This window comes from Quercus suber, unplaced genomic scaffold (genome assembly GCF_002906115.3).
Source record: "Quercus suber isolate HL8 unplaced genomic scaffold, Cork oak 2.0 scaffold_651, whole genome shotgun sequence".
NCBI classification, from domain to species: Eukaryota; Viridiplantae; Streptophyta; class Magnoliopsida; order Fagales; family Fagaceae; genus Quercus; species Quercus suber.
The window spans coordinates 118203-130472 of record NW_027070092.1 but is presented as its reverse complement, the minus strand read 5'-3'; the positions used below and the strand labels follow the sequence as shown (position 1 = coordinate 130472).

At 40.9% G+C, this 12270-nt stretch overlaps 1 protein-coding gene across 1 annotated transcript; it reads left to right on the top strand.

The window, feature by feature from the left end:
* The first annotated feature begins 9850 nt into the window (after positions 1-9850).
* On the top strand, positions 9851-11194 carry LOC136064242 (uncharacterized). The gene is made up of 2 exons (XM_065765762.1): positions 9851-10620; positions 10786-11194. Exons 1-2 carry the CDS (start codon positions 9851-9853, stop codon positions 11192-11194), a joined length of 1179 nt encoding a protein of 392 aa, XP_065621834.1.
* The last annotated feature ends 1076 nt before the right edge of the window (positions 11195-12270 follow it).

Genomic DNA, 12270 nt, shown 5'->3' with positions numbered 1-12270 from the left:
ACTCACAAAAAGGGGAAATAGTGACTTTCTAAGATTAGAGGCTATGAGGACACCCTTTATTGGTTGTGTAAAGTTGTGATATACAACTATGTTTTAGTGTTGGCTTTATTCCATGACAAAAAGTGTTGTAATTGCTTTAATTTTGTTCCTTGTATTTTGTAGGATTTTATTGTATTGGGTTTAGTATCAAGTTGGTGAAGACTTAAGCTTAAATGAAGAATCAGTGGATCTCGCGAGTGTCTCGCTGGAAGCTAACCTGCGAAAGAGCCATGTGAGAAGCACATGATTGGAAGCTGAAGAGTCATGCTAGGCTATCGTTTTCGCGAGTGTCTCGTGGGTAAGGCCTTCCTGTGAGATAGTCGCGAAACATTCTGCCTAGAGGATTTTAATGTGTGACTTTCTTACCCTTCACATATACTATATATACCTTCATTTCTCACAAATGTAAAAGAGACCATTTAGAGAGAAAAACCCTAGATAGGTTTTCTACAACACACACACCCATCTTTTAGAGAGAGAGCTACTCATCCTTAGAGAGAAATCATTGTAACCTCTTCTCCATCCCTCTCCCATTGTCATACCTTGAGAGGAGATTTGTACCCAAACATAACCCACACCTATTTAGAGTGTAGAGAGTGTTTTGGAGCTTGGGAAGCTTTGGGGATTTGCCAAAAGAAGCCAGTGAGGCTTAGTGGATGCAATCGGGCATATTACGGGATCTGGAAAGCTAGACAAGACACAGTTTCGAGAAGCCTTGTTAGAGTAGGAGCTTGGAAGGCTTAGGTACATCGGGTATATTAGGCTTGGAGGGTCTTTTACTAACTCATGTATCCCAACTAATTGTCTAGTGGATCAATTATTGCTTAGAGGGCGGTGGAGAGGTTTTTCGCCAAGATCTTCGGTTTCTTCTTCGATAACACATCGGTGTGTTATTTTGTGTTTGCATTCTCTCTTCCTTTACTCTTGTGCTTTACTTTTATTATTGGTTGTTCATGTTTATGCACTAGAGTAGTATCGATTGTTTATGCTTCATTTACTCTTGTTTCTGCACTTAGATAAGTTAGAGTCAAATCAACCGAGCCGTAATCTTTTAATTGGGGGTCTAAATAGCTCTTGTGTTTTCAACACGTTTACGAGCTTTCAGGTTGAATGCACAAGGAGTCACCTTAGAGACATGTGTACCAATCATAGTACTCTTGATATCTCTCTCAATGTTCAAAACTTGTCTCCCAAGCAGTGGCAAAGCTACCTACCTACGGGTCCTAGTGCCACGTCGGTGCAGTTCTTATATCATAGTTAGCAGATAATCTCATAGTTAGCAAATAATCTCATAGCTATGAAAAGGTCTAAGATAGAAAATGATGACTTGACACCTGTCCTTGTATTCAGCCATTTTCCTTAGAGTGTAAAAGGGACATGTAGCTGTGCTATTAGGGCAAGAACCTAATTAGATATTTTTGGAGATGAAAGTGAAGAGTTGGTAGGAAAAGAAAGGCAACCTAATTGTAAACTGATCTTTTCACACATAATACAAGTAGAGCCGGGCAAGAATGTTACCTTCTTACTCGAATTGTGGTTTTTTTTATCCCTTCTTTAGGGTTTTCCACATATATCTGGTGTTTCTTTAACAATCAGTTTCTTCTTCTTGTTTAAATGTCCATCTTTTTCATGTCCTATCATCACTTTCTTTTTCTTTTTTGAGTGTCATGTCAAAACTTGTATCTTTTTTAGCTTTCTTATGTAGATGTGCTATTAGATAACTTATTTCACTTCTCTATATAAGCTCAAATCTAACTTGCATGTACAGGATCTAAGATTTAAATCATTTGATTATTGTTAAGGACGTTTTTGTGACAAAGACTGAATTAATATAATAAGCCCAAAACTCCCTTTGGGTTCATTTAAATTGTGATTAAATAGGGAGATTCAAGCCCAAAATTTCAATATTCAATAAATAAAGGTTAGTGGTGCATCACAAGAAAGAAATCAAAGAATAAAATAACAAAGAGAAGAAAAATATGTATAACATATTAAATCTAGAACTTTTTTGCACATACAGCAAGAAGAGGAATTGGAGAGAGGTGGTGAGGGAGAGAGAGAAGACTCCTTGATACCACTATTTTCACCTCTAGGCATCAAAATAATGTTGCTCTTTCATGGTTGTATAGGATTTTGTTTTGGAGTTGGAATTCTAATGGTAAAACATTGCTTGCCTTGTTTGATATGAATGAAGGGCTTTTATACTAATGGTTTGTTTGGATTGAGGAGGAGGGAGGAATTAGCCAACTTTACTTTACTCTCCCTCTCCCTCCCCTCAATCCAAGCAGGTCCTAAGTTTTGAGTGTTTTTAGTAATTGATTTTGATCAATATATGAGGCTTCGGACCCCTGAACTAGGCAAAAGGTAATTTTCAGTTAGCTTTTGTTTAGTAAAGCAATGATGTGTCTTTTAGCATAATTTGGGAAAATCATTTTCCCAAGGCCATTGCCTGCTCTTTCCTAGCTAATTTAGAGCATTGTGAAACTAGTCTTAGTGGTGTTCAATAGCCAAGGGTGCTAGCTAAGCTCTAGGGGCTAAAATGGGTTGGTCAAAATATTCAGCCACATATAGCAAGAGTTAGAAGCCTCCAATTGAGTGAAAATTTTTGGTACCAAACCCTTTCCATGAGCCTTAAGTGTTGCAAGTATCCTCCAACACACATGATTTGGGTTCATGCAAAACACTTAAAACAAGTCTATTTATACCCTCCAAACTATATTGCTTCAAATTCCCTTATGTTATATGGGTCTGGATCATGTTTAAACTAATAAAGTAAATTAGAATACATAAATTCGACTCACAAGGAAGTTGGGCTTAGCCGAATCGGACTTGTAGAAAATCTATCGCGAAAATGGGTATCATCAATAATTTTAGAATTATCTTGACTGCAGAATTAATGTGGTGTTTGGTATTTGCACCATTTTGATTATTAAGTGGGATCTAAGATTTGATCATTTTAGAATCACCTGAACTATAAAACTAGTGCAGCTTTCTGTTTTGTACCAAGTCTTGCTCTCTTGTCATTGACTCCTTTAATTTTATCTTCTAAGGTAACTGGTCCAAATGTTGGCTGATTCTTTTAGTTAGTCAGATATAAATCTAGTAGCTAGTTGCCTTTCTTTCTTCTTTACTTTCTCTCTTGTTTTGCTTTCTTCTTACTTGATGGATTGGGTTGCCTCAATCCTTCTTCAGGCTGGTACTAATTAAAATCTGGGCCAGCCAATTTGAATAGCTTAGAAGGCTCCTGAGTGAAGACATTTCTTCCTATAGCCCATTTCGTTTAGTTAAAGGGTCTTCGACTTTGATAGAGAAAAGCCATGCCTTCTAAACTTGATTCGTTTGGTGAGGGAGTTTTGGACATTTGGACACAAATTCAAGAGTCAAGTGATTATTTGCTTACAAGTCCATTCGGTGTAGTGTGGGCCTTTCATTAAAAAAAGGATGCTCATGGTCATCAATTTAACCAAAAAAGTCATGAGTCATGTACGAGGATGAAAAGACCTTGGTTAATAGTTAGAGTCTGCATAGGTGAATAAGACTAAAGCCCAAAAAGTCATGAATCATGTATGAGAATAAACTTGGGCCATTTGTTACTATTGTTTAAACAACATTACATGTATTTTTACACACATGTATTTTTACACATCTTTTGATCTACACGTATTTTCAAAAAATACAAATAATATTACTAGAACAACATTTCCAAATGGGCCTCTTGAGAACCAAATTCAACGGAAAAACAATCGTATGTTGACTATAAGAAATGCATTGTCTAATTCAAACAATTTATTTTGTCACTCATCCATATGATATAAGTGCATTTATCATGTAATATTTACGAGGATGAGTATCTTGAAAATCTCTAAATCAAATTTATAACTTTTATAAACGGGGGTAGATCAAGTAGCTCTCTATGAGATTTGGACTTATTATCAAATATATGTTCATGAAAATCAGGATTAATTAGCACAAAGGTCATTTCTTGTAAAATACTAATAAAAGTCATGTCAACGCCTTGAGTGTATTATAAGTGAGATCCCTACTGGTTATAAAGTTGAGTTTACATATATAATGATATTGGCCAGGGTGCCCACAACAATTGTTCCTTATTAAATATAGATAATATAGTTCATCTTCATCACCTTATCATTTTATGCGGGATACCTGCGCAAGAATCCTCCTATATATCTTCTTGCAATTAATTATAGTAATAATGAGTATGTATGGCCAAATTGAGCACAGGCTGGAGCCGGTTGTGCAGTTGTGATCAATGTGACCTTATTCATAATTGCCAGAGATTCCAAATGCAAATATGTACGTACAACAAAGCACATGTAGGAAAGTCCACAGAATTCAATGCATATACAGTAGCTAAGCTAATTACAAAACTGTTCGAGACCTTGCGTGGTGATCCCACATAAAGGACCATTAATAACATAAATGAGTTGCTTGGACTTATTCATGTTCGTTGTCTTCAATAGCTGCTGTCAGTGTCACAAAATGTAGAACAATAGAAAGAATTAGAATAACTATAAAACTAAAAGTATGACTAAAATTATATGTCAATGATTGTTTCTTCCATTATCACATAATAAAATGAGTAAAATAGTTCTAAATATGTTTGAAAACAGACTTTTTAAAATTATTATTTTAAAGCTTACTATATATCAATGATATCATCAAGTTTTAGAAAAAATTTTGATTATAAAGGGCACTAGTTATATATTTTATTTTAGGATAATAATTGGTCCACACACGCTATTATTGCACAATTTTTCGTGACTTTGAAGATTCATCACTCATTATCTTATGCTCGTTGCAAAGGTCATTGGAGATGCTTTCTGGTAAAAAGTTAGACAGAAAACAGAGAACATTTTGGCTTTTGCCAAAGCTTTTAGTTGGGTGAGAATAATAAATACGTAAAGGTAGGCAGGGTTGGAGTGGTTTGCGAGTTGAGTTTGTGGCCCATATGAAAGGTGGGCGCTGCTCCTTTTACACATGATGTTAGCCAGAAGAAGTTGCGTCCAACTCCAAAAAGACACTTTTTTGGGTTTCTTGTAAGCTTTCATGTGAACTTATCTGTATCCCTTGGTTTATACTTGATACTCTGTATACGTATATGTACCGTTCTCTCATTTCAAAGTCACATTATTTTACTATTTTTGAAAATTATTGTCTATTTCATCAATATTATTTGAACGGTAAAAATCTCGAAATTATATATAAATTTACGGTTTCATCAATATATATATATATATATTTTCCATTTTCTTTCTTTGATTAATAATGTTTTTTCGGTAAATATTTTTATTTCTTTCCTTCATTATAGTTCTTTATCTATTTCTTAATTTGTTGTGCATAGTGAATTTGGATTTGCAAACTAATCACACGACAAGATTAACTTATATTATTGTGAAAACTTTGAGGTTCATTAGTTGGCTTGTGTGGTGTACGGGAGATTTGAATGCAGACCTCTAATGCTCTCCCCAAACACACAAACCAACTTCTAATACTAATTACTAAGCATTGATTTTTTATTTTATTTTTGTTAAATTACATATTATTAGTTGGTCCTGAATCTTGGACCTTGGTTTCTAAATTGTTTAGAAATTCCAACTTAAGACACAATGATGTAGGAAGTACCAAGGATGGAACTTAGAGTCCGTTTGATTGGAGGAGTAGAAAAATATGAAAATAGAAAATTGTGGAATGATAGAAAAGTGGGAGTATAGAAAATATTTTAATTTCTCTCATTTTTGTTTGGTTGGAGTGAAAAAGTTGAGAGATGGAAAACGTAAGTTTATATAAATTTACTTATATACTCTTATTAAAATTGATGCCCAATTAAAAAAAAAAAATGACAAACAACCAAGAAAAAACCAATCACCCAAATTTATTAAAACAAAAAATCACGTCTAAGCCCCAAAAAAAAAAGGAATAAAAACTGTGGGGGGAAAAAGCCCAGAGCTACTTAATGGGCTCGGGACACCCTGTTAAGAACTATTGTATTTCCGAGGAGCAATAGGTAGTTGGGGCGGCCCATCTAAAGCAGGAAGCCCAGAAGTAAAGGGGGAGTATCGTCCGAAGAGCTCATCACTGGTTCGAAGACGTCTTACTCCTCGGCCACAAATAGCCTTGATCAAATAAACCTGTGGAGGTCCGAATAATCTTCCTAACAATCCAAACGATAATGACAAGCCCTAGGGTGGATCCGGAGATGATCTGAACTAAAAAATATCTAAAGGAAAAGCTGATACCACTGTATTTAATGCACTGCAACAGCTTTTCTGGCCGCATTTATGTGGAGAAGACCCCTGAACAGTGTAACCTTGGCTACCGCCACTCACAAAGAACTAAAGTAGACACATGACGTGACATACACTTGAGTAGATACGCAGATGAAGAACAGGTGGACGATAGAGATGATAGGAGAGGATGCTATATAAAGAAGAAGGGTCCCTGATAATAGGGAACGGAGGAGAGAGAGAAAAAAAGAGAGAAAAGTTTTACTGTAACTTTAGATGTTGTAATCACAGTTCACTTAATAAAACATCTCTTCGGACATTCATTCATGGAGTTGTTCAGGCATCATTTCATGTTATCATCACTGCAATTAACCTAGCCAACCATTGTTTACTTCATAACCAACCTAGCTCTTTCGCCCACTCTTCAAATTTATTGTCCCGGGTTCGTTGGGCCTTCAACCCATATCTTTTGGGCTTGGGCACAAAAACTGACCCTACAATTGGCGCCGTCTGTGGGAAGAGCTTGTGAAGGGGTGAAGACAACAGTAGGTGATGGCTAGACACGGTCAACAAGAAGCGAAGTCTAGGGCATCTCAGCACGTGGACCCTTTTCTTAACTGGAGCGAAGACAAGACCGCGAGGGTAGCGTGCACACTGTGCCCCTGGTCATAGCCAATCACATGGGGGAGTCACATGTCCCATGCAGAGAAAAACCGAGATTTACAGCGGGAGATTGAAAAGCTAAAAAAGGAGTTACGCCAGGCAAAGAGGAAATGGGCTCCCACATACTCTAATGAGGACCCTGATGACGAGCCGGACGTCACTTATCAACATAAATCTAGGACACTAGCCAGTGAGTCCTATACCTATGAAGAAGAATCTCATTACAAGGGGCAACGCAGAAGTCCATCGTATGGAGACGTGGGAAATGACGCCATGAGCAGGGCTCTAAACTAGATTTCTGGGTCACCCTTCACGCGCAGGATTGAAGAGGCGAGACTTCCTCGGCGTTTTAATCAACCAACATTCACCATCTACAACAGTAAAATAGACCCCGTGGAACATGTGAGTCATTTTAACTAGAGGATGGCTGTCTACTTTAGGGACGAGGCGCTGATGTGCAAGGTCTTCCCTTCCAGTCTTAGGCCAGTTGCCATGAGGTAGTTCAATGGGCTGAACCCAAATTCCATCAGCTCTTTCAAAGAGCTCACCCAAGCTTTTGGCTCACGATTTGTCACCTGCTGAAGAGTGGCCCGACCTTTGTCTTCTCTACTGTCTTTGAGCATGCAGGAAGGAGAAACACTGAAGGTGTATTCGGACAGATATTAGGAGATGTTTAATGACATGGAGGGCAATTTTGATGCAATGGCCCTAGAAATGTTTAAGCTCGGCCTCCCTACTGATCATGGTTTAAGGACATCCTTGTCTGGTAAACCCGTTACTAGCATGCGTCAGCTAATGGACCTTATTGAGAAGTATAAGAGAATTAAAGAAGACCAACAACAAGGAAAAGGCAAGGAGAAGGTTATCCCCAAGAGAGGAGGGATTACAGGTCAGATCGATATACCAACAGCAAACCGAGGAGAGATTTTTCTGCGCAGTCAGGAGTAGCCAATCCCCAGACTGTCAACACCGTATTCAAAGACCCAGTCCATCAAGTTTTAGAAAAAGTCAAGAACGAGCCGTTCTTCAAGTGGCCGAACAAGATGGCGGGGAATCCGGACAGTCGTAATCGTAATCTCTACTGCCAATACCACCAGGATCATGGACACACGACTGAGGACTGCAGGAACTTGTGGGTTCATTTGGAACAACTAGTCGGCGAGGGGAAACTGCGACATCTCCTACATCACACCAATGGCCGAGTAGGTCAGATGAGTGCGGAGTCTCGGAGGGACGATCCTCTAAAACCCCCTCTGGGAACCATCAATGTTATCTTTACGGCCCTAGGGAGAACAGGATCCTGGCCATCCAAGGTCATGTCGGTGGATCGGTTACCTGCGGAGGAATCTGGCCAGGGTTTGAAGAGGTACAAACTGGATGATCAACTAGTTTTAAGTTTCTCGGACGCAGACAAGGTGGGCATAGTCCAGCCTCATGATGACGCGTTGGTCGTCACCCTCAGAATTGGCGGGTATGATGTGAAATGGGTGATGGTTAACCAAGGTAGCGCTACAGAAATAATGTACCCTGATCTCTACAGGGGGCTGAACCTCAAACTTAGTGACTTGACACCATATACTTCTTCGCTGATCAGTTTCGAAGGAAGAGTTGTTACCCCGAAGGGCCAAATACGACTACCGGTGCGGAGCGGACCGGCTCAGAGGTGGTGGAGGTGGATTTCATAGTTGTGGATGTCTTTTCACCCTATACGGCAATTGTAGCCAGGCCTTGGCTTCATGCGCTGGGGGCAGTTTCTTCCACCTTGCATCAGAAAATCAAATATCCATCAGAAGGCCGGGTTTGCGAAATCCGGGGGGATCAATCCATAGCTAGACATTGCTTAGTGGCTGTCATTCAACAAGAGCCAGGAGCCGAGTCGTCAACCACGGGCTTATAGCAACCAAAGCACCAGTCATCGCCCACTGAAGATCCGGACGAGGGTGTAGGGTGCGAAGATTTGACAAAGGTCATCATTGGGGATAATCCCGAAAAATTATTTCAACTTGGATCCCAATTGCAGTCGCAAGAAAAAGAGGAGTTAGTGCAACTTCTCAAGGAAAACCTCGATGTATTCGCTTGGAACGCTTATGAAGCCCTTAGGGTGGATCCGGAATTTATATGCCACCATTTGAAAGTAAACCCCATGATCACTCCTAAGAAGCAGCCTCCTCGGCGTCCATCTAAGGAACACGCTGAAGCAGTCAGAGAAGAAGTAGCAAAGCTCAAACAAGCTGGGGCTATTAAAGAGGTTTTCTACCCAGAGTGGTTGACAAATACTGTGGTGGTGAAGAAGAAGAGCGGGAAATGGCGGGTGTGTGTGGACTTCACAGACCTAAATAAGGCATGCCCTAAAGATCCATTCCCCATGCCTAAAATCGATCGGCTAGTAGACGCCACCGTCGGACACCCCCGAATGAGCTTCTTGGACGCATTCCAAGGCTATCATCAGATACCCTTAGCCTTGGAAACCAGGAGAAGACTGCTTTTGTGACTCCCACGGGTAACTACCACTATAAGGTGATGTCTTTCGGTTTAAAAAATGCGGGTTCTACTTACCAAAGGATGATGACGAGGATGTTTAAACCACAGCTGGGAAGAAATATTGAGATTTATATAGATGACATGGTGGTGAAGAGCAAAGTGGTGGCTGAGCACGTGAAGGACCTAGAAAGCACCTTTGAAGTTCTCAAGAAGTACAAGCTACGCTTGAATGCTGCTAAGTGCTCATTTGGTGTGGGGTCAGGCAAGTTCCTAGGGTATATGGTGACTCACAGGGGAATTGAGGTCAACCCTAATCAGATAAGGGCCATCAATGAGTTGCAAGCTCCTCGAAATCCCAAGGAGGTTAGAAGCTGACAAGGATGACGGCAGCCCTAAATTGATTTATCTCTCGATCAGCGAATATGTGTCGGCCTTTCTTTTCCCTGATTAACAAGTGGAAAGGGTTTGAGTGGACAGAAGAGTGCGTTGTGGCTTTCCAACAGTTGAAAGATTATCTAGCTCGACCACCAATCATGTCCAGCCCTGAGCTCGACGAGGTCTTGTTTGCGTATATCGCTGTAGCTACCCATGCTGTAAGCTTGGTACTGATCCGAGCAGATGACGGTGTGCAGAAACCCGTTTATTGTGTAAGCAATTCGCTGCATGAAGCCGAGGTCCGTTATTTACCGTTGGAAAAGGCTATTTTAGCGGTGGTGCACGGTACACGAAAGCTCCCACATTATTTCCAAGCCCATACAGTCATCGTTTTCACCAAGCTTCCGCTTAGGGCTATACTCCGAAGTGCAGACTACACTAGAAGAATTGCAAAATGGGGGACGATCCTAGAGGCTTCTGATATCAAGTATATGCTACGAACCTTGGTCAAGGGCCAGGTGCTTGCTGATTTGGTAGCCGAGTTCACGGAGCCCCGACTAGAAGAAGTAAAGCTGACATCAGACATGGATGAAAAATCGGTTGGCATGATTTCTCAACAAGGCCCTTCCCATTGGGAGGCGTACGTGGATGGTGCTGCAAACTATAGAGGCTCTGGAGTAGGGCTAGTGCTGATATCCCCCGAGGGAATCATTATCGAAAAAGCATTAAGGCTGGGCTTCTCGGCAACAAATAATGAGGCGGAATACGAAGCCCTATTGATGGGGATGAGTATGGTCCAAAAGATGGGGGAAAAGCAGTAAATTTATTCTCGGATTCAAGGCTAATTGTGGTCAAGTGCAGGGAGAGTTCGAGGCAAAGGATGAAAGAATGCAGGGATACTTGAGCCGAGTTAAACATCTGCAGTCAGGGTTTGAATCTTTCAGCTTGTTGCATATTCCTATGAATGGTAACTCACACGCAGACTCCTGGCCGCTTTAGCCACCTCTTCGGCGCAAGATTTACCGAGAGTTATCCTCATCGAGGACTTGCATGAACCTGCCGAAGCAGGAAAAGAAGTAATTCAAGTACATCAGGTCAGGGTTGAACCCAGTTGGATGGACCCTTTAGTTAAGTTTCTGAAGGAAGATATCTTGCCTGGAGAGAAGGGAGAAGCCGATAAAGTTCGGAGGAAAGCATCCAGATTCTGGTTGTCTGAAGATCAGAAACTATACAAACATTCCTATTCAGGGCCGTACTTGTTGTGCGTGCATCCTGAAAAGGCTGAGCTGTTATTAGAGGAACTGCATGAAGGAATCTATGGAAGCCACATTGAAGGAAGATCCTTGGCTCACCGAGCCATCACTCAAGGTTGTTGGTGGCCAAACATGTAAACGGAAGCCCTGGATTATGTTAAAAAATGTGATCAATGTCAGCGATTCGCCCCACACATTCATCAGCTAGGGGGGACTCTCAACCCGCTATCCAGCCCGTGGCCTTTCGCCCAATGGGGCTTGGATATCATGGGACCATTCCCTAAGGCTGCAGGAAACAAGAAATATCTACTGGTCAACACTAACTACTTCACCAAATGGGTCGAAGCAGAACCTCTTGCAAACATTCGAGACGTAGACGTGCAAAAGTTTGTGTGGAAGAGTATAGTTACTCGATTTGGAGTCCCATGTGTTCTCATCTCGGACAATGGCCTGTAGTTTGATAGCAAAGCATTTAGGAGCTATTGTAGTGAGCTGGGGATCATAAATAGGTACTCCACCCCAGCTTATCCCCTGGGTAATGGCCAGGCCGAAGCTATCAACAAGGTCATTGTGAATGGCTTGAAAAAGAGATTAGATGACGCGAAGGGTAAATGGGTAGAAGAATTGCCACATGTGCTTTGGGCTTACAGAACCACTCCACGCAGGTCTACTGGAGAGACCCCCTTCTCAATGACCTACGAGGCTGAAGCCGTCATACGTTTGGAAACTGGATTCCCGACACTGAGAACTAGCTCGTTTAGTCCGACGGGTAACAATGAGCTGCTAGAGAAGAGCTTGGACGTAATTGATGAAAGGAGGGAAAATGCAATGGTCTGATTAGCGCATTACCAACAAAAGTTCAGACAGGGCTACGACTCCAACGTAAGGCTCGGACCTCTGGAACCTGGCGATCTGGTACTAAGAAAGGTGGTTGGCACTGCAAAGAACTCAGCTTAGGGAAAATTAGGGCCTAACTGGGAAGGGCCATATCGTATTACTTCAGGAGCTGGCATTGGGGCATACTTCCTTGAAGACCTAGACAATCATGTGATACCACGCCCATGGAATGTAAATAACCTCAAAAGGTATTATTATTAATCAAACTCTTCTTTTAATCAGCATATCAATATGTTACGATTCCTTTTAAGTGTTTAAACTTAAATCCATTCATGCCTGTAGTCCTCGGACCAGATGATATGGGTTAGTTAGCACTA

Bases quoted from the DNA above. Each gene is read 5' to 3' on its own strand.
- LOC136064242 (XM_065765762.1), top strand. From the start codon at position 9,851: ATGTGTCGGCCTTTCTTTTCCCTGATTAACAAGTGGAAAGGGTTTGAG. The intron at 10,621-10,785 runs GTAAATTTATTC...ACTCACACGCAG, and splicing joins CAAAAGATGGGGGAAAAGCA to ACTCCTGGCCGCTTTAGCCA.